This window comes from Megalops cyprinoides, chromosome 9 (genome assembly GCF_013368585.1).
Source record: "Megalops cyprinoides isolate fMegCyp1 chromosome 9, fMegCyp1.pri, whole genome shotgun sequence".
NCBI classification, from domain to species: Eukaryota; Metazoa; Chordata; class Actinopteri; order Elopiformes; family Megalopidae; genus Megalops; species Megalops cyprinoides.
In genome coordinates this window covers 702,315-725,176 of record NC_050591.1, presented here as the reverse complement: position 1 = coordinate 725,176, position 22,862 = coordinate 702,315, and the positions used below count along the sequence as shown (strand labels likewise).

General features: G+C 42.7%; 1 protein-coding gene across 1 annotated transcript in view; it reads right to left on the bottom strand.

The window, feature by feature from the left end:
* LOC118782867 (Down syndrome cell adhesion molecule homolog) overlaps positions 1–22,862 on the bottom strand; it is a 94,758-nt gene that overhangs the window by 5,901 nt on the left and 65,995 nt on the right. The window contains exons 9-28 of the mRNA XM_036536476.1: positions 22,498–22,694; positions 22,167–22,263; positions 21,354–21,482; positions 20,682–20,849; positions 18,503–18,573; positions 17,853–18,093; positions 15,875–16,021; positions 15,003–15,158; positions 14,532–14,665; positions 13,813–13,966; positions 13,267–13,384; positions 10,911–11,074; positions 10,684–10,782; positions 9,618–9,806; positions 7,702–7,992; positions 6,056–6,232; positions 5,389–5,419; positions 5,087–5,202; positions 3,108–3,257; positions 175–372 (exon numbers count right to left, since the gene is read on the bottom strand). Coding sequence (XP_036392369.1) covers positions 175–372; positions 3,108–3,257; positions 5,087–5,202; positions 5,389–5,419; positions 6,056–6,232; positions 7,702–7,992; positions 9,618–9,806; positions 10,684–10,782; positions 10,911–11,074; positions 13,267–13,384; positions 13,813–13,966; positions 14,532–14,665; positions 15,003–15,158; positions 15,875–16,021; positions 17,853–18,093; positions 18,503–18,573; positions 20,682–20,849; positions 21,354–21,482; positions 22,167–22,263; positions 22,498–22,694 — 3,027 coding nt within the window. The remainder of the gene's footprint in view (positions 1–174; positions 373–3,107; positions 3,258–5,086; positions 5,203–5,388; positions 5,420–6,055; positions 6,233–7,701; positions 7,993–9,617; positions 9,807–10,683; positions 10,783–10,910; positions 11,075–13,266; positions 13,385–13,812; positions 13,967–14,531; positions 14,666–15,002; positions 15,159–15,874; positions 16,022–17,852; positions 18,094–18,502; positions 18,574–20,681; positions 20,850–21,353; positions 21,483–22,166; positions 22,264–22,497; positions 22,695–22,862) is intronic.

Here is a 22,862-nt window from a genome sequence, read left to right as displayed (position 1 = left end):
CAATGTACAGTTTGTACAAGTATACACAATATCTGACTGTTAACCAAAGTACATATAGTTTCAAGAGACATATACTGTCCATAATCTGACAGAGAGCCTACACCAGTGCCTTTCAGTAAAGTTGCAGGATATGGACAAGTCAAACCTGTAGAATTCCCAGGAGGAAGGGCCCACCTGTGTCCTGAGACGGGCTGACACTGTAGCTGTCACTCTCCTTGTCCATGGAGCCAGTTGCGCGGGGAGTGGGCAGTCTCCAGTCAGTGGTCAGCGTGTGGGAGGAGATGGGTGGGTGCGGGCGGTTCAGTGTCCACTGGCTAGCATAGCGGTTGCGGGTGGTTGGGCCCATCTTGCCCGTGCGGCGGGCAGTGGGGTCTGGGGGCAGAGGAGGGGCAGGCTGGTGAACCCACGAAGCAACAGTGTAGTATAGTGGGGAGGAGCAGGGCTTATGACCAAAAGGTTGGTTAGAGGCTTCAACCAGCGTTTGGTTATGTCCTTGGCATGGCAAGCTCATTGTGCCAGATAGGCAATAGCTGAATTGCAAAGCTGTGAAGCCCACCTTTTTATGTGCAGTAACTCCTGATTTGAGCACGTGGAATGTATACCATTGTACCTTTGAACAAGCTGAAAACATTCAGCAGTATATAATATGTATGAAATGTAAGTAGGGCTCTGCGATATGATGATATGTATCGTGTGACGATAGAAAAACATCTATCGTTTCATATTATGCTCTATCGTTTATTTCTTTGTGTCGCAAATCACACACTTTACGGCAATATTTTTCCTCATTTGAACGACACTCCATGGATGCAGGCAGGAAATTTGCATGAAGGCAACACAAACATGGAGGAGAGTGAATGTGAAAGAACTATAGTTAAAAAGTGTTTTCCATTTACCTTTTTATATTTTATACATTAATATTTTATATTTTGTTACATGCTTAACCATTTCGCACGTAACATTTTTATGCTATGTAGTGCGTGTTACATTACATGGTTCGTTATGTTTTCATTAGCGTTATTAAGCTTCTCATAGTTTTCAGCTAGCATTTGCTATATTTTTAACATTAAATTGCTGTTTCCTCAAAGCTAAAAATTAGCTAAATTTTTCCAGTCTAGTGTTTTAATCGCACCGGTTTTAGCATACACAATAAATGGCAAATCACACTGGTGATTTGGGGTTGTGCCTCGTTAACACCCAGTTTTGTTTGGTGTCCGTAATTCAGTATAATATATGCAATATTCCCTGTAGTGTTCAACGCAAAGAAAAGGAGGTGGATCAAAACCTAACTCTCACTCATGTTGGTGTCATCATGGAATGAATGCAACGGTGAAGCAACCTTTATTTATATGTCAAATGAGCGGCAATATAATGGAGGGAAATCACAGAATGAATCACAGATAAAGTTTTCATATCAACGTGATAAAGATGATCTGTATGCTTTAAGATTATTGGTTAAAGCACAGTGTTTATGTCGATGCAAAATGTTGCCTGATTACGCAGATTCTTTTTTCAAAATATGTTTAATGAACTCTCACTTTTATTTAACTTCGATCACTAGTCAAGCAACTGAATTGAAGGAAATAGCCCGTTAGCTAATTTGTTTTTCCAATGCCATTAACTTCCTGGCACACAGTGTATATGGTCTCTCTGAAATCCGCCGCAATAGTTGATTTTTTCAACGCACTCGAATTCTGGACCTTAAAAAATGGAAGGAGGAGTTTCGCAAACACATCGGAGATCACAGAGGTTCCCATAGCAATGAATGGACTTCCGGTTGACTCGCATACGTACACAGAGCTATATGGGAATGAGGCGTAAATTGAAAATTTGCACAAAGGTTCTAAATAAAAGGAAAAAAAATAATCAAATGTGAGTAAGTACCTTTTATTTGTCGAATATATAATTCAAAATGTAATAAGAAATACGCCTTTCCATGTGGTCATTTTATATAAACTATTTATTCATTGAATTTACAGAAACTGCTATATTGTGATATGTATTGTTATCGAGATATGAAATGACCTATATCGGGATATGAGATTTTGGTCATATCGCACAGCCCTAAATGTAAGACAAATAAACTGCACTGGGCAAAGGGGACCCCTAAGCCAATGTTACACAAAGTATGAATGTCAAATGTCTATGGTGGCAGATTTGGTTCCTTGTTAGCTCTTTGATACATGTCCCAGATATACCCATTCCACTGTCATAATGAAAGCAACTGACATTGTCCTGACATTATGGAATCCCTACTTCAATTTAGGTCAGGGTATCGCAATCAAATATTGGTAACAGCAGTACCATCAGCCTTAAAGTAAATTTTTTAAAGCATTTTTTCTTCTTTCATTAAACTGCGCACATCACAATAACTGCTGTGTATCCTGTGGCCTGTCCATTTAACTAATATTGCCCTGAAGGAGAAAATCCTCCCCCCTCCCTATTTGTGATGGTGAATAATATTGATGGAAATCTTAGTGGTGGTTGAACTATAGTAGTAGTACCATAACTTTGCATGAGAAATATTCTTCTACCAAGATCCAGACTTTCACATCCTGATCAGAGAGCTGGGGACCATTACACTGCCTGGACAATGGTGATCGGGTAAAGACAGAGAGAGTCAGGCTGCTTCAGGTTTTGTTCTGTGTGCCTGTGTCCTGCTTTTGACCCCAGGCAGATGGAGATGCAGGGATCTAATCAGATTATTTCAACTTTGCCTCTTTAGTGAGATCAAAGCTGAAGAGCTTTTGTTGAAATTTGCTCAGGGTGGATATCACAAGTATTTAGAGTAAAAAAAAAAAATCACAAAAACAACACTAATCATAATAGACTGAATGAATGATACCAACTGTAAGAGAGTCAGTAAAGGCTGGATGACTGCCATATTTCTTACAACCTGTAGTGGTGTCTCAACTTAATCAGTAGTTGTTATCCTTGAACAGATGAGATGTTTGTCCTTCTGTGAGACAGCGACATAACTGGACCATTTTGTGGTAAGGGAACATTGGAAGAGACTGTTTCTGATTTTGCAGGCATTCTGGTGTAGTGGGTGACACAGCAGCACCAGTTCTTGGGGTCATGTGAGGTGGGGACAGGTCAAAACTTACTGGTCCCAGGCCGGGCATCGGACACGTCCACCAGAGGCCCAGTGGCCTGGGAGAGAGACTGGTAGTGCACCGTGTGCGTGACAGTGGAGGACTTCTGCTTGGATGTCTCACCAAAATCAGCATCGGTGAGCAGCACTGTTGACCGGTCGTCTGGGGGTGAGGCAGAGGGATGGAGAGAACAGAGGAGGACAAAGAGGTAGAAAAAGATTCAGCAAGAAAGACAGAGAGCAAGAGAAAGACAGAAAGAGAAGGCGTGAGCCTCACCATGAGGTGGATCATAGCACTGTTGCTAAAACACAATGATGAGTCTTTTAGCTATCTTACTCCTTGGCATTAGGATACATTCATGTATGCACACAATATATACAGCACTAAAGCACACTGTACACATGTATAAAGAGTATATGCACCTGTGGGAGCCGCACACTAACACATAGATACACCATGCACTTGCACAGAGTAATTAAATAAACTGTACACAGGTACATAGTACCTAAATACACTATATAAATGTGTACACAACACACCATATACAGAAATAAAGTGTGTAGATACACCATATTCATGCCAAGAGTAAACTGTATAGGGGTACATGGTATGTAACTACAGTGTAGGGATGTCACGAGAACCGATACTTCGATACAAAGTCGATGCCAAAATTCTGAAAACATGACGGTACTCATTTTTCTACAGTACCGTAGGTACCGATGCTTCGGTACCAAGTCGATGCCAAAATTATGAAAACATGACAGTACTCATTTTTCTACACCGTAGCTACCAGGGATGCAGCTGCAGCAACCGCTCAGCCTCGACTCGTCGAAAACAAAAACAGTCGTGTATAGAAGTAGCCTACTTTGCCTTCGAGGCGGGTCATCAGGGATTAATGATAAATTCGCAAAACCCAGTATGCAAACGGTGCCATCAAACTTTTCAGACGAAAGGAGGAAACACTTCCAACGTAGCAAAGCACCTCAAAGACAGATGTCCAGATTTATTCAAAGAACTCAAGGTGAGTGAGTTTCAATTCATGTTAATGTTACATTAACAACGTATCCAAAGTGTTATCCTTATTATCCTTATTCTGAAATACACGTTACCATTATTTTTGTTTGAGACAGATGGCATATTGCTGTGTAGCCATGTTCCATACAACGTTTGCAATGGCTAAACGCCAATGGCTACCGTGTTTAGGCTAACGTAATGTAACCATAGCTAGTAGTAGGCTACCGTCCTTACCGTTCAGTCTGTGTCATCTGTCATCAAAATATAACGTTAGCGTTTTAAATAAATATTTCCAGACTAATAATCTGTCACCATGTCAGCAAATTTAAACTACTGCTTTGCACTCTGAGTATATAGAGGTGTGTGTGTGTGTGTTAATACATTGTGTGTGCAGCCTTTGAGCTATACCTGATAACTGAAATCTCATCATTTTCCTTTCATAGTATCAACCAGAGGAGGATGTCGACCAGGAGCAAAGTGAACAAACACATACACAGCCAACCATATCAGAAGCTTTTCAGAGACACACGTATTAATTATATTATATTATATTATGTTATATTATATGCCTGTTTATTATTTCCATATATTTTCATGTCTTGGCCAGGTACTGCAATTGAAATGCTGTGCCATTGTAAAAGTTGATTGTTTGTTTTAAATACTTGAAGGCTACACGCCACTGTTCTTTTTTGTAATGTTAATAGTTGTTTCTTTATATTTATTACTTTAAGGCTACATGCCACTGTTGTTTTTTGTAATGTTCAGATGTTTTTAATAAAGGAGTGTATGTTGAAGTACATGGGATTTATTGTTTTTTTTTTTTTTGGTATCGAATTGGGTATCGAGAATCGTGGAATTTCACTGGTATTGGTATCGACTACTAAATTTCTGGTATTGTGACATGCCTACTACAGTGTAATATACAGAATATAAGTTAACTTGAAAACACTGAAACAGTCGAGGGGTGGCTTCCTCACCAATGGTCTCCATGGTGTCTCTCTCCTCGATGAGTAGCTGGGCTCGGGGGATGTCGATGTGCATTCTCAATGCCTGCTGCTGCTTGTTCATGCTCTCTGGCGTGCGTGTGTTCTTGCTGCCACACAGAGAAAGAGGCCTACACCTCAGCTCAGCTTTTAACAGACTCACAGCACCATCCCTAACATGTTATGATGAAATGGCCTACAAGACTGTTTGCAGGAAGCCTGCAGCAGTACCTACTGTACACACTGCATCTGACTTAAGGGTTAACATCATTCACTAACCAATACCCCCAACTTACCTCATCAGCATCTCCGCCAAGCTTTTAGCATCTGTGAAGTAAAAATTGAAAGGTGTTAGTTGCAAACCACTGGTTACAGCAAAGGGAAGTCACTGGAACTCTGGGAATGTGGTAAATTAGCTTCTTTAATGATCCACTGTATTATGTTAGCAATAGTCTTAACATTAAGTTTCAGGCTGTGAATGGTCCAATTTGTAGTGAAAAGGCTTTAAATTAAATGTAACTAATGTTGCCATAAACTATGTTAGGGTGGACTTGCAATTATAGAGATTATTAAAACAAATCAATAGTCTCACATTGAATAGTTCTATTCAGTTTTATTCATTAAAGCCTTTAATCACAAAAAAAGAAAGAACAGAAAGGCTTCTAAATAAATCAAAGAATCTGGCTCACTCATGCCTCACTGTGAGGACAACCCAATTAAAAGCTGCAAGGGATACATTTGCCAAGAGAATGTCCCTATTTCAGAGCAACTGAGCGGGCAGTTGTCATGAATGAGGTTGCCATGCATAGTGTGTGTGTGTGTTTGTGAGTGATTGTGTGTGTGTATGTGTGTGTCAGTGCATACCTGTATAATTGTGTGTATGTTTGTGTGTGTGTGAGAGAGAGAGAGTGTATAAGTATCTGTGTGTGTTTGTGTGTGCGAGTGTGAAGGCTTCTGCCTCACCTCGTAGCCTCTTGAGCCTCTGCTCCCTCCTCCTCCTCCTCAGCACCAGGAGTAGGATGAAGAGCATGACCACACCCACCAGGATGCAGGAAATGGTCACCATCATCTTCAGCCCCTCATTGCTGGACATGCTGTCCTTGCTCTCGTCCACTATCTTCAAAAGTGGAGGGATGGTGCCTAAAGAACAGCACACAACAGAGTGCTCAACCACTTCAGCTCCCCCAAGCACTGATCCAGCATCACTTTATTTGACCTGAATCCCTCTCACAACCATTACATAAAAGTAGCTCAAATTGATCCTGGGTCAGCCCTTGGGGGACTATCTCCATCACCCATTCCAACAAGACATAACAGTGATTAGTGAACAGTGAACAGGGGGTTCTCACAAATGCAGATATTCTTTGGATGGCAGAAATGCAACAAATATAAGACTGGTATACTGCTCTGACACAATGAAGGACAACAAAGATACAAAGCTACACTGGCAGAACAGATCATATACTCAATACATGTAATTCTGCATGGAGAGATTACATTGACCATGTTTTGAAATTTAGGGCCTTTTTCTAAAGCTGCAAAATGGTTGACCACTACTGAAGAGTACCTAACTGAAGCAACATTTTTTGTTCATGTTTAATTTCGGCAGCGATAAAGTAAACCATACAGTTTACATAGCTGTCACCTCTCTCCTGTTAAAAATTGTAAAAATGTGCCAGATATTTTAGAGAAATTTGCCCTCTTTTACCACTCAGCCAAAAGTTCAAAACTTGGCAAAAAACAACCAAATTGCAAAAAAACTAAGAACTAGAGATACTGCCTCATGATCCACTGTTCCACACATTATTACATGCATGATGTCTGAGATCTAGCTAATGGATCACAGAACGCAACTTACAGCAAGGGTTTTAAAGAAAACAGCATTGTGCAGGCTGAAACACTAAGTGAGGGGCCGTGTCTCTACAGAGTGACCAGGACTGGTCTGAGTGTAGAGAGCTGGCTGAGCTTGGGTCCCTGCGGTCCTGGAGCAACCCCTGTGTCCTGTGCTGATCTACAGCAGCCATCCTGACTGACATCTGCAGCCCCTCCCCAGCTGCGTACCCCTTAGGGCTGTGCTACAGGGAATCACTCAACCCCAGCCCAACACCGCAGAGGATTTGTTTCATACAGCAGAGATCAATATGCTTCAGATGGCCATATAACTCCACATAATCTCCACTGCTGCATCCCACTCCCATGTGACAGCAACGGGGCTGTACGTTAGCATAAAAGAGTCCTGTTTTATAGCCCTCATTCATCAGTACACCTAGAGGGTTTTTTATGGCCCCTGGACATGGTGCGGCAAGACTGGTCTTTTCATGGCAGGAGGGAGAGCAACTCCGAAACTGAATGGTGATAGAGCTGGAATTAGAATTTCAGTTTCTCCTCTCCATTTGCAAGGAAGACAAAGGTTCCCGCCAGTGGACCATTAGAGTCCACTGTCACCATTTGTTAAAGGGTTGGAATAAGTTAAGGGCAGCATTTTGTGCTTGAAACTTTTTTTCAGTTTTTCAAACTAATTTGGATTGATAAAATGGCACTTTTGCTGATGGTGCTGAAAAAACTTTCAATAAAGGTATAGAACATGGAATATTTCAAATGCAACTCACTGCCGTCAGCACTGAGTGTGGCAAACATGGCTTTCTTCTCGGCAAAGCCGGCACTGTTGCACACCCTCATCTGCAGCTCATACCACGTCGCCTCCTGCAGGTCGTACAGGATATAGCTCTTGGTCAGGGAGGTTCGCTGGGCCGTGGTCCAAACTGTGGTGTCCACCGGGCGGTATTCCAGTGTGAAGGAGGTGATTGGACAACCACCATTGTTCCAACCATTCAGGTTCAGCCTCACGCGTGTGGAGTTGATACTGGAGAACAGCTCTTGCTCTTTGGAGAACTGTGGTTCTGTGTAGACAGGAAAAAAGGGCAAGGCACACATGAAAATCTCCCTCACACACATTAAGGCCAGGTCTTAATGGCCAGGCCACACTACATGACTTTCAGTCGTCAGATTGCTATACTGTTCACACTACACAACTTACCTTGTCTTGTAATTGGGAATCTTGAAGTCGTTGTGGTTTGCACACTATATGACTGATCAGCGACAGGTGGGTCACACATTACAAGATCTTTCACCAGGAGGAAACCCTGACGAGTCTGTCTGGTCTCCAAACTACGTTTTGTCACAAAAACACATGTGAGAAGTGACACGAGGAATCACACGATACCATGCGCGAGACAGGGATTTTTTTCTTCCAAAAATGGCTACTGTAGACAAAGATAATATGCTCTGTAAGCAATATGGCCAAAATATCATCTAAAAATATTTGTATTTTGATGGGGTACTGCTATTATTCACATTGTTTATGTAATTATATTGTAATGTAACACAGTCACAGTCTTAAGTCATGAATTCATATTCACAGTACTGCCGAAATTTATTATTTTTTGGAAACATCAAAAAGGCATTGGTGCTCCTGTTGAAGTTCATCCAAAATTTCCTCCATTTTTTGGGTCCAAGCAGACCGTGGAACTGTTGTTGTAGCCATGCTTGTCGATGTTGTACAACTCATCCCCTGGGTTTACCCTCACCCTGTCTTGCGCTCTTGTTGGCTGTAGCTCGTCACCGCACTCACTGCCAGTCACAACCGGGTCACAACACTTTCTACACTACAGGATTTGGACTCCCCGACAGGTCTAGATATTTAGCATGCTAGATATTTTTCAGACGTCTGCGAGGCATCGGCGAGTCTCTCGGATGGCGTCTTTGAACAATTCACATATAGTGATCGAGAGCAGATTTGCGAGCCCTGCGTGAACGCCGATTTGCCTCTGATCTGGGGCTTTTCTTGGCGATCTCCAAAAACTGTCGGTGAGTGGAAAATCAGGGCTAAAATCATGTAGTGTGAACCTGGCCTAAGAAGAACAGGGCAACTAATGGGTCCACAATGCTGCCTGGGAGTCAGGTTCACAGCCTGCAATTCATCTCAATTCCAATTCATCTCAAACTGATGTAAAGTGTCAAGCATCGTTTGAAATACCAACTGGGTGTTTAATCTTCCAGTAGGTTATCTGTATGATGGCTCTGAAATTCCCATGGGTACTGCCCATTCAGTTATAATTATATTACATTACATTACATTCACTCAGCAGATGCTTCTAACAGATGAGCGACTCCCAGCACAAGAGAACAGAAGTATATTTATGCAAGTTAAATGAGCAACAGTGTCAGACCTGGCTAACAACACTCCCAGAGTAGTGAGTGTGAGCACAACACCATTCATACACTATCACATGTTAACTTGTGCTAATCAGAAACTAATTATTGGCCTTGTGCTCTGGCCAGCTGAACAAACAGGCTCCATAATATTTAGGCTGGCTAGCACAGGCCCCATGAGGGATTTAGGGCTGGTGGGTAGATATTTATCCTAAATGTGAGGTAGTATGGCTTCACGTCAAACCGAAAACCTACAAAAGCCCAAAGCCGATGAGTAAGAATCAGGGGCTATAGGGCCATAGCTGTCCCCTACCTTTGCCGTGCGTCTTGGCCTCGATGATCTCGCTGATGCGTCCTGGGCCCACGGCGTTCAAGGCTGTGAGGGTGAACTTGTACCAGGTGCCGCACTTGAGGTTCTCTAGGCGGTACGACCGCTCGCTAGGGCTGATGGGAAAGCTCCCCCACTGCTCACTGTTGTCCTCTGAGTACTGCAAGATGTATCCTACAGAGAAGAAAGAGGCCTCTCAACTGACCCGGTGATTACTCATCTCCCTGAAATTGGGGATTATGAGGGTTTAGTCATCAATCTCAACACCACAGTAAGACTAGTGTATGTGTAATTATTCATTCCCACTTGGATATAACATTTTAGGGGACTTGGGAATCTTGAGCCCAGACAAAGTGTCTGGCTTGACATTCAAAGTGATTATGAGTACCTTATGCCCTGAAAGGGTCATAATTTAGTATTTTTCCCTACGTTCATGGTCAAATATTTGTTAAGATTTTTCCCAAAAACTTTAAACGAAATTGATGTTTCAAGGAGATACGCATTCTAAAGGATATTTTGAAGGTCATCTACTCATGCTTTTCTAAGAGCCAATAGCAAAACACTTTATAGGACATAAATTTGTGGGTTAGCAGAATTGACTGTGACTGAATGCTCAATTCTAACATGCAGAAGTGGTGAATTCTGAAAAATCACATCGCTCAAAACCAGCTTTGTAATTAGGATGGAAAAGGAAGTGGACTCCCATGCAACAGCATTTGGTTTTCATAATTCCTCTTCAAAATATCCGTCAAGCTAAATCTACCATTTTGTGCTCTGCTTACACTGTGTGATAAATGACCTAGCTACCCAATTCTGAAGGGGGGCTTTGTGACTAAGGGATTTAATTTTCTTCTCCAAACCTTCTCACTCTCTATTTTCTTCTCATTTTCCCCCTCCTCTCGCGTCTTGATTATCCTCTCCAAGAGATCGTTGGAGGTAATGAAAATGGACCCTTAACGACATTCCCCAATGTCAGACTGCTGGTGAACAGCGGACATGGTTTAGACCCCAGCTGCCGCCCTGTGTGAGTAATTGCTGAAAGCAAGCCTACCTCGTATGGAGCTTCCACCATTGTCTCCTGGGATCCAGGACAGAGTGATTGACGTGATGGTTGTCTTGGTCACCGTTAGACGTGGCTGGTCAGGAGGAACTGAGAGGAAGGCAACAGAAGGACAACTGTGACAGTGTACATATTCTGTATTTAATTTCTCTCAGCATGCCTCACAGAGCTAGGACAAACCTCTAGTCCTCATCTTGGTTCTCCAGTTTTCTGCATACCTTGAACCTGCAGGTTAAGCGTAATCTCATCAGAGCCCCAGTTGTTGCTGGCCACACAGCTGTAGTACCCAGAATCCTCTGCTTTCACAGTGCGGATGACAAAGCTGCCATTGCTATGGATGCTCCGTCGTCCATCAATCAAGACCAGGGCAGGGGTCCCATTGCTAAAGACAGACCATAGACCACATGATACTTAGGCTAGTTACAGCAGCTGATGATCTTACATTGCACCACTCAAAGGATTACTAATGGTTATTATGAAATATTATAAAATTAACCTGGGACCTTCTCTCCATGTATAGAAATATGTAGCTAAACAGGAAATGCCCCCTGCAGCAATGCTAGTAAAAAAAAACGGGTGCATTCCTTTGTTCCTTCTCTTGTTTTTGTACGTCTGAAGAAGACGGACGTACCGCTCCCTCTCTTGCTGCGTATGTCCGAAGAAGACCGACATACTCTCTTGCTGCGTGTGTCCGAAGAAGACGGACGCATCACTCACTCTCTCCCGAAGGCCGCACCACGCTGACGGGACACGGAAAGCAGATTCTCCGACCTAGCGACGAATTGCTAGTGGAGATCAATAACGCAAGAGCCGAGTTGCAGCGCCAGCGATCAGAGCAGCGATAACTTGTTATTAGCCGGAGACAAAGGTGCGACCGGATCCACCTCAGAGCGTCTCCCGAAAGAAACCCTCATCTAGACCGAACCAGACCAGCCCTGGCTCCCCGATGACGGAACCGCCAGCGAAACCATCCACGGAACCGCAAGATTGGAACCTCATTTCATGAGCTACAGTAGGCTGTTAACCCCTGGGCATAGGACTTTGCATAGCTAAACACCCGATTGTTAGCTACATCGATGAATGTTGTACATCCGTGTGTTTCAAATCATTACGAGTAATGTAGCTAGCCATGTTTCGTTGTTCGTAACTGATTTGTCACACGCTATTCACCACGCAGCGTTAGTTAAGATACCACATAGAGACGTAGGGTCTTTGCATGCGTATCGTTTTACTAACCCCGATACCTTCTTTTAATTCCAATGAAATAACCCCACGGTTATCAATCATCCGAACATATCCTGTACCACACAGACGTTATGTTCGCTCACACATGCACATAGGCAACTCAAACTCGCGGCCACACGCATGTTCCTTTGTTCTCTTTGAACACGTGTGTTCAGCAAGCACGCGCAGCACACGCGCCACAGAACAAAGGAGCACACACCCTGTGACACGCTCACACATTTGCGCAAGACATTCACTCATACCTACATACATGTGTAAATACACACAAATGCCTCACTCATATTGTATATAACTGTACTGCATTACTACTTAGGTTTTATATTTCAATAAATGCATTATTTTTCCAAGGTTGTGTTGTAATATTACACGTGGAATGAATATCGCCAACCTCTGCTGATCAGAATTCTAAAGACCTTCACCTCTTAGTTGAATCAACAGTGTTATTTGTTTAGTTAGCTAAATAGATAATATTGTGATTTAAAATTAACTATTAATGTGGTAATTTCGATTATGATTATTAATTTAATTATTAATTGAAGTTCCAAATTAATAGTTTAGTATATTTTATTAGACTGATACACGAAATGAATTTGAGATTGATATTTTATTTTAACCACTATGGTAGACGCCATATTCTGTATGGCGCCTCCATGTGTTTAATTTAATTATCACCAACATAATTGGTACTTCATGTAAGGATATTCCTTACACGGAAGTGGTACCCCTCTCTAATCGTAGGCATTGTCCCTACATAATTGGCATTGCCCCTGTGAGGAACACTAACTTCCCCCTACAAATATATGTATATATGTCAGGTTTAATCCCTGTTGTAGAATCATTTACATTTATTTATTTAGCAGATGCTTTTATCCAAAGCTACATACAAAAGTGCATACAGTAAGTATAGCAACAGTACGGGGAGAGGATGTGTACAGTTCCACAATCAGACAGTAGTTCTCAGCTGACAGCAAAGTCTGTTTGAGGATGCAGTATTAGCTAATTTATACAACTACAGGGTATGGGGCAACTAACAAGATCCAACTTCAAAACAGCGCAATGAGTGCCAAAGTAAAGGCGGTAACAAAAAACACAGCAATTTTTAACAGCACTCAGAATCAGAATCAATATTTAATATATGATATTTGATTATTTTTTTCTCAGTGAAGTCTAATTGGCAGTTGATCCAGCAAAGACATTAAACTTTGATAGCTCAAACATTGCAGTATTTTTTATCTGAGAGTCTGAGGCAATGCAGTGGAGCATTCTTGGATTGTAACGCACAGGCTCCTGACACTCGGGTCTAGGTGATCGGTGGAGAAATGGATTTACCTTCCCTTCAGCCACTTGATGGTTGGGGGTGGGTCTCCAACTGCTTTGCAGGGTAAAACGATGTCCTTCATCCAGGGCGTGGTGACTGTGCCGCTGAACGTGAGGATCCTAGCAGGAGCTAGGGGGGACAAATGCAAGCCTCTTAAGATTGGGAGACTTATCCAATTCAAGATAAGGAATGTGGAGATGTTTCAGGGGATAACACATCAATCCATCATCTCACACAATTCTACATGGAATGACTGAAGATGAGATTCAATCCCAGCTTAATTACTGATGATAAATAATTGTTATCTTTCTTTACATTCTGGGAGAAAAGGTTGCTGTGATTCATTGACCAGTTGCACTGGAAATGATCTCAACCACTCAGAGGGAGATTATACTGTGTGCACACACACACTGCTGGTTGCACTGAACTGAATGGAACGATTTGATTCTTAAAACACTAACTTAATGCTTACTTAAAACACATTTGTTTCTATTGACTTAGTCTTCTCTAGATTGCACAGTTTTAAAATGGTAACACATAGTAATTTAACCTCAAACCTTTAGCCAGAGGCTCCACTGTGATGATCTCGCTGGCATTTCCCCGACCCGCTGCTGTCACCGCGACAACCCAGATGCTGTACTGCCGGTTTCGGCTAAGGTTTGGAACACGGTAGAAGTATACATCGGGCGAGGCCTCAAACTCACTGATAACCTGCAGAGCGGGAAATGGCAGCAAACACACACGCTGTGTCACCCTGTGATATACACATCTACATCACATCCCAAAGCAAGTGGGCATTCTCTCATCCAATCCAGCTTTACAAGCTCCAGCTAGGAGCAAAGGTGATCAGATCTGTCCTCATCAAATCAAATCCTCTTGTTTTCTTCACAGCATGAAAATTTGGCCCCTTGATATTGTCATACCACCTCAGATGTTCATGGTGACTCTAACATAATACAGTTTGACAATTATTAAACACCCAGTGCCATGATATCACCATCTGATCTGAACACAGATGCCTCTCTTGTCAAAAGTTCTGATCTCACATGCCCACCCTAAACCTTCCCCTTTGCCAGACACTTGTGGGACCAGATAAAGCTGTCAGTTGGGCGGGGGTTGGGGAGAGAGGGGAGGCAAGATTTATGAGTGCCGCCTATGCCGCTACATGATAGGTGTGCTGATGCATGGGGGCGGCTGACAATTAAAGATGAGGTGAGCCACAGGGATGAGGGGTGATGCAGTGATGCTGATGGAGAAGGAAGGGGGTGGGGCGTACCGTGGGGTAAGGGTTGGAGCAGAAGACAGTGTATTTCCTGATAATGCCATTGAGCTTCAGGGGTGGCAGCCAGGAGACGAACACCACAGAGTTGGTGGAGGCTGCAGCCTTCACACCGGCTGGTGGCCCTGGGACTAGAGAAGGAAGAGAAGAGAAGTCACTTCACATGACAAACACAAGAAATCTACTTCTGTGTGACACTGATGTCTGGAATTCACATTCCAGGATCCCATACCCATAATACAGAGTACTATGAAATTAATGAAAATCCTTCATTCTTGAAGACAATGTGACAGCAGTCACACTGGGTCAAGTGACACTGCCTAGTTAATCCATAATTTTATTGCAATGTGACAGCATTGCTGAAAGTGTGACTGAAATTGCATGTGGTTGTTTCGAGTCAGGCACTGACAAATGCCTTTTTGACTGAACGGAGTGCCCTGCGGTTGTGGACATGAGAGTGTCCCTCACCGTCCTCCTTGGTGCGGGTGAAGATCTGCTCGCTGCGCACCCCATCCCCAGCGCGCGTGAAGGCCAGCACCTGTATGCTGTAGTTGGTGTACTTCTCCAGGCAATCCAGCTCCAGGGAAGGCTGGGTGGTGGTGACGTTCTTGATCTCGCCCAGCTCTGCAGGAAGGAGGAGTGCAATGGTGGGTCAGGCGCACATTTACAGAGTAATTCCTCTCCTGGAGGCCCACCAATAGACCAATCAGCCTCATCCAACTGTCCATTCCACAAAGTAGAACCTAACAGTACTGTTTATGAAGTAATAAAAATATAATAAAATAAGGTAATAAAATTAAATTAAAATCAAATAAAAAAATTCTAATTAAAAATAAACAAAGGCTATTTGACTATCATTATGTATAACAGTCTAGCAAATGTTTGTACATCTGAATTCTGCACATGCAGAAGATATCAATGATACCAAATGTTTGCAATTAAATTTTAGATGTATTTATTAGCAAAGAAGGTATTTTAAAATATAAAGACATTGAGTTCAGTGCCATTTTCCAGACATACTTAAGGGAGATTTCCTTGAATTGTGTTCTCTGCCTCTCTCAAAACATTTTTACTCACAATAAAAAACTACATGCACGTGTCACACACTGTTTATTTCCTAGCCATATGAAATGGAAAGTGACAGACTCTGGGTGACAGGTAGCTGCACTGTCACAAGCCATCATGTTGATGTTTAGCTGTCACTCCTGTGTGTATGGGCACGGGTCACGTGTGGCTGAAGATGGCGCCTGTGTGTTTGGCATGTGATTCCTCACTCATTGTACAGAGAAAGGTGGGACAGAGAGGTGGGGAAGAGAGGTGGGACAGAGAGAGTGCCTCACCTCCATCGGGCAGGTTGGCCCAGTAGATAACCCGGAATCCCTGCAGGTTCCCGTTGAGTGCTTCTTTGGTGAGGGTTGACCAGGAGAGCGAGATTGTCTCTGGGGAGGTGGCGGTGGCCACAACATTCTCAGGAGGGTGGCTCGGAACTGTGGTACAGAGAAAAGATTTGTTCAGCCTCATGTCTTCTCATATCCAGCCTCAGGAATGGCACACAATTCTAAGGGTTCTTTTTTGCAGAGAGGATTGAAAACAATAAATGCCAGACAGAGATTAAAAAGCAACTCTCTTTAATCTAAATTGAATGGGGGAATGTCGTAAAATTAGTGACATGTTTCAGCCAACAATTATTATATTATACAAAAATTTTTGATTCTCACAAAATTTTTGTCATTAATGTTACTGTTAAACTTATTGTAACATTTAAGCAGTAAAAATGTTGCCCTTCCTTAATTAATGACTCAGCATAAAGGGACAGTGCAACAGAGGTTAGATTGTGAATAGACCTTCATGCCAATTTAAATAGAGGCAATACAGAAAACCTCCAGAAGATGGTAGCCTATCCTAAGCATTGCTGTGCTCATCTACTGAAAAGCATAGCAGCAATAATGAATCTCCAAGGAAAGACATGATGAATACCTGTATGTGCATCAAAAAATGCAAACATCAGCACAACACAGCCTGCAATTCTCATTCATCCTGCAACATCTCCATGATCTACAGCAGTGGCTCTCAATCGGTGTGCCGTGGGACACTGGTGTGCCGTGAGGGTAAGTGAAGTGTGCAGTGGAATTTTGAGGAACCCGATGCGTTTTTACAGGTGTGTGTGTATGCACTTGTGAAAAGACTGATGTTTTATATTGTGCCATTAACCCTTTCGCACGTAGTTTATTTTTGTGCTATGTAGCCCGCGTGTTACGTTATGGTTCGGTATATGTTTTCATTAGCTTTATTAAGCTTCTCATAGTTTTCAGTTAGCATTATTTAGCCATATTTTTAAAGGTTAAATTGCTGTTTCCTCAAAGCTAGATTGCCTGTCTGATTTAACTACCCGTTTGATAATTATTTGACAGTCTGTGGTAGCGCAATATGGGTCAAATCTCGCTAATAACATTATAGCCTATCATAATGTGTGTGACATTCTTCATAATCGATAACCAACTTTAAGTTGGTGTGCCTTGACGTTCTGATTTGACTTTTGATGTGCCTTAGCCCCAAAAACATTGAAAACCTTTGATCTAGAGGTGTCAGTGCTGGCTATGCAGGCTTGCTGTCCTGTCCAGCCAATTCTCTATTCTTTAATCACTGACATTCACGGGGCAGGAGTATTGATTCGATAAAGGCACTACAACCAAGCTGTTGTTATACAATGTTAAAATTAGTAAGATTTCTCATCCGCCTCAGTCATCTGGACTTTGGTGTTACTGTGGGATCACCTGCACCACTGTCCGCCACACCTCCCTGTCACACAGCATCTGCAGCGAAGGTAAGCACATGCACTACACTAGTGCGCTATATGGTCCCCTTTGCTGACAGACTTCACAGGCCATGAACCTCCCTCAGTAAAGAGAGGTGAATACATCAGTAAAGGTTGTTTGAATAACTGCCGCAACTGCAGACAGTGACATAGTAACAAGCTCCTAGGGGGCACCTGCACAACAGTGCCAGGAGGAACCATTGCTAATGTAAGCCCACAGTGCTGCCACGGGATGAATCCAATAGTGTCCCGCTGCTACGGACTCCCAGCAAGAGTGGACAAGTGACAAAAGCTCTGAGTTGAAATAGCCCCATCTGAGCTGTAGGGAGGTTCAATCCAATTGTAAGACCTGTATTATTATTATTATTGATAATTAGGAAGTCATATGAAGTCAGGAAATGTGCCCAGTAGAATATTCCCCATTAAGAGCAGCACTGGGATGCTGTGGTTTACCAGAATGGGCAGTGCCCAGTTCGCAAGAGAGTGTCTAGTGGGCCACTGACCATCCTCCAGGGTGCTAGTGATGACCTCCTGGGACGAGGGGCCTGTCCCGGCACGATTGGTGGCCTGCACCACCACCCCATACTTGGTGAACTTCTTGAGGTTGTCCAGCGTGATCATTTCGCTGTCGCCCGTGGTGTCCATGTTGATGATGTTGAACTGGTAGCTTCCGCCCATGCTGTACTCCCGGTAACCGACCTGGTACCCCCGGATCATGCCATTCTGAAGGTGTTTTTTGGGAGCCTATGGGGGGGTTAGCAGCATGGTGATGTGGGTAAGGGTATACCGCAAGGTTGCAGGTTTGATTCCAGGGAGACGGAAGGGGGGGGGGGGGGGGGGGGGATGCAGGGTTACCACCATTGTTACTTTGAGCAAAGTACTTCACCTGAACAAGTTCAGAGATTATTGGTATAAATAGACCTTTGAGTCATGTAAGCTATACAAGTGGTCCTGGATAATGGCTAATAAGTAAGCTAATTATTAGACATATTAGACATATTAATAAATAATCAAGCATGAACCTATTGTTATTGTTATGACACATCTATGATAACAGCATCTCTAATGCAGGATGTTTCAGTGATATTCCTCTGAGCCCAGACATTCAGGTGAGTTACTGTGTATGTGTCCGAACAGACTCTTATCACAGTACCTTCCAGGTGACTTTGATGCTTTGGGAGGAAATGGCCTCCAGCTGAACATCCTGTGGTGGCCCATCAGGGGCTGGAGAACACAAAGACACACAGCAGCAGGTCAGTAGCTGGGAAAGCTGTGGTGATTAAGAGTCAGAGTTGTCAATATTGTGTGCTGTGGCATTCTGGACCTGACAACCCATGGAGAGGCAGCACTGAAAATGGCATTCTATACCTTTGCCAACAGATGGTGCTGTAGGGTTAAAAATTCTTCAGTTTGGTCTTGAATCTCAGGGAAAAATGGTAGTAGCAACATGGCTAGTAGCAACATGGTTATTTAAAAATGTAAAAATCCCTTCAAGGGAATGTCATAGAGGCTTATGATTCTAAAAATGCATTCCTTTTCTTCTGTATAGACATCCTAGCAACCAAAAAGTAACACGGTAATGAGAGCTTGTGTGATTACATGTTCAACCACATTTCCAGATCAAACAAAAATATTTGAGGCAATACTCGCACCAGAGGAAAAAAGGAATAAAATACATACAACAGCCAAAAAGTGAACAGGACACACACCCTGGCCCCTGTTACTGTTACTTACTGTGTCAGGTATCTGGACAGAGAGAGCAGCACTCCTCCTAATTGAAAGCCTATGAGTTTTATTGCAGGGTCAGTGTGTATTCAATAATGCACTGGGCCGGGGGAATCTGAGGTCCTTTCATCGTGCATCTACTTCTTTGTCTGTCTGTCTGTCTGCATGGGTGAGCTGACTGGTCGGAAAAAATCAATGTCTGCCACTCAGCACTTGTATATGAGTGGCAGTGTAGCATAGTGGTAAGAAGCAGAGCTTGTAACCAAAAGGTTGCTGTTTCATTTCCGAATCCGGCACTGCCGTTGTACCCTTGGTCAAGATACTTAACCCACAAATGTCTCAGTAAATATCCAGCTGTATAAATGGATAGCATGTCAAAAAAACTGTAAGTCACTCTGCTAAATTGTAATAATATAATGTAATGGCACTCACTAACTGGAGAAGCAGGCAGTGAAGCAGGGATATAACTGTATTGTTCTGAACCTAAATCTATGCATTATCATACTTGGATGGGGGTTACTTGAGTAGGCCTCTCCCATGTTCCATTATTTTGTCTGAGGGTGGAGCACTGGGAGCTGGTTGGTTTGCCAGTCTGTCAGTCACATTTTGCAAATGCTATTCATTCAAGATCAAGATCAAGAGATTTTATTGCCATTTGCACAGGTACAGGACAGTACAGGCACATTGGAATTCTTGTGCGTAGCTCACTGAGTCAGCTTTTATATAAAAAAAAAAACAGGCAAAGAAAGGAAATTAAAAGAGCAGCATAAAAATAATGATAAATACACCCTATAAAAATACACACTATTAATAAATAAACACAATACACACTATATAAGAACACATCATATGAATTATTGAACAATAAATTATTGCACTATTGAATTGACTTATTGCACAAACCAAAACAAACCAATGGACTGACAAAGACCCGGAGAGGAGAGGGGGTGAGGTAGTTGAATACTAAATCCCAGTCCGTAAGGTGTAAGAGTGTTCAATTATGATGTTCGAGTATAGTGTTGCTATGTGCTTTACTGAAGCAAGCAAATTAGCACCATACACGCGCATAAATCGTGAATTTATGCGCATGTATGGTGCTAATTTATGAACCAAATGACAATGTTAACAATATCAGGGCTCTGGAAGAATGTAATTTACCATTCATTGTTAATTGCTGATATGTAATTTTCTAATGTTGTAGCAGCCCAGCTATCAGGCCCATGAAACATATAAAAAATGTAAATTGTGTGTAAACTGACAAAGATAAAAATGGTGACACGTATGTTGAAACAACTTTCACAGTTTTACATGTATTTTCTATACTAGGCAACACATATGAGTCAATAGCCTACAGGTAACAGGATTAGTTATACTATATATATATATATATATATATATATATATATAGATAGATAGATAGATAGATAGATATTTATAATTATATATTTAATTATCATTCTTCACAGTTGTTGCAAATTATGATGCTACTGTAGAAGCACCAATGAGTATACTGTAGTTTCACATACTTCCCCCCCATTGTAAATCTTGGGAACAATCTTGTGGCTGGCCTCATGTAGGCCTGAATTTGGGCAAGGCACGGACTCTACCTGCTTCATCGGTGGTGATGGTGAGCTCGTTGCTGGCCTCGCTCTTGCCGATGTGGTTCTTGGCGAACATGCGGATGTTGTAAGTGGAGGAGGGGTGGAGGTCGATGATAGTGGCCTGGTTCAGCTGGGGGGACACGTCTTTGGTTGTTTGGGCTGAACCCCAGGATGCTGCAGACAGAATGGCACACAGGTGGGTCCGTCAGATTGGCAGGGCTGTGTGGAACATTGGTTAGCAAACAGGGACATAAATTCTCTGCTACCATGCCCTTGACTGAGCCACTCGAGCAACCAAGTCAGCAACAAATCTTAAATTAATTATTGTATTTAATTAATTGAAATGAACAATAAACTAAATGTTAGCAATATCAGATGCCCCTACCATGGGTCTCCCCTAAGCAAGCAACCTCTCTCAGTTACTGTGGTTAAACATTACTACACCTATTTGACGCACATACACAGTCAGACAGACACCTCTTCAGGTGATCCTTTGGATAATCACCGCATTCCATTCCATACCACTCCTGCTGTAGTATTGTTTGTCTCTTCCTGTTTCCTGTTCTCCTATTGGTCTACATGTGCTTATGTATATAATGTCTTGTTTTCCTTAGCTACTTTGTACAACACCTTTGTGATTCTGAAAAGCACCTTGTAAGTATAATCTATTATTATTACCTGATTTGTTCTTGCACTCAATGTCATAGCCAGTGATGGGGCTATTTCCATCGAAGCCCATGGTCCAGCGGAGGGCGATTGTCCTATCCCGTACCTCCCGGATCTCTACTTCGGGAGGGTCAGGGGGCTCTGGGAAACAAATTGCATACCGTCAGCAATACAGACAGCTCAAAGGTGGACTGTGGTGTTGCCAATGTAGGTTCAGTTCTCCCAATCAGTCCAGAGTTTTAGCACTGCAAATGATAAATCTAGCATTTTCCCAGATCAGTTCATGGACTTTCTCAAGTGAATTAATTAACATTATATAGATATTTCTCCTTGTACTACATCTGTGCCATTCACTTGGTTTGTCTTGCTTGCTAAATCAAGCTTCCTTCAGTGCATCAGCAACATTAGATACGAATGAGGTGTAATGATCATACGATCATTACACCACAGTGTCACAATGTTAATGCAGTGATATATGCTTAGTGATGTCATGGCATACAGTGCCTTGCAAAAGTATTCAGACCCTTGACCAAACCTCAAATTTTACAGAATTACAAATGATACATTAAAATTTTGTTCTGTGTGATATTTTATGTAAAACCACTGAAACTCAAATCGAATTATTTTAAGGAGACATTTATTCCATGTTAGAAAATATTTTCAAGAATAAAAGACTGAAATATGAAATATGTCAGGGTCTGAATACTTTTTCAAGGCACTGTATATACTATGACAAAAATGCGGTGCTTCTAAGACTAAATCAAGAACCTTCTAGATAGAGGAGAGAGCTCTCCTGAACATTTACAGGTCAGCATTGAGGGTCACCTTGCACTGTTAGTTGAATGATTCCCCGGTCTTCCCCGTAGGAGTTGATTGCATGGCAGGAGAAAAATCCAGAATCTTCCCTCACGGTGGGCAAAATCTGGAGAGAACAGATAGAACTGAGATCCCAACATTTCAGGTAAAGTGATACACACAGTGATTTCACAGCCTCACATCATTCAGACACACTACCTGGTTGACAACATCACCTTTGATAAAATAAGACATAAAACCCAAATTTTCAGCATCCTGGTCCTAAAGCCTCTCCTGCCAACAGGCAACTGAGGCTCCGCTTGTGGTCAGAAGAGGGGGAACAGAGGGGCGTTGGCCACACCTGTAAGGTGGAGATGACCTCATCTGCGACCTCCTTAACGGAGACCACATAGCGGCTCATCTCGGGGTTGATGATGCGGTCCTCCTTTTCCCAGCGCACCATGATGGGCTTCTCCCCGTGGGCTGTGCAGCTCATCTCCTTCTTCTGGCCCTCGGTGGCCAGAGTGGTGTTGGGGTACGACGTGATCATGGCCGGGACTGCCGGAAAAAAGGGGGTACTTTTGTACATCATCCAACATGGGGGAGCTGTTCCTGTGGGAGGTCACTGTGTTTCTGGGTACCCCGTGACACACAAGCACAACCCCCCCACCCCCGGTGAAAAGAGCCATGGTGGTTAAGTGACAAGTATGCTCTCACATGTTATGT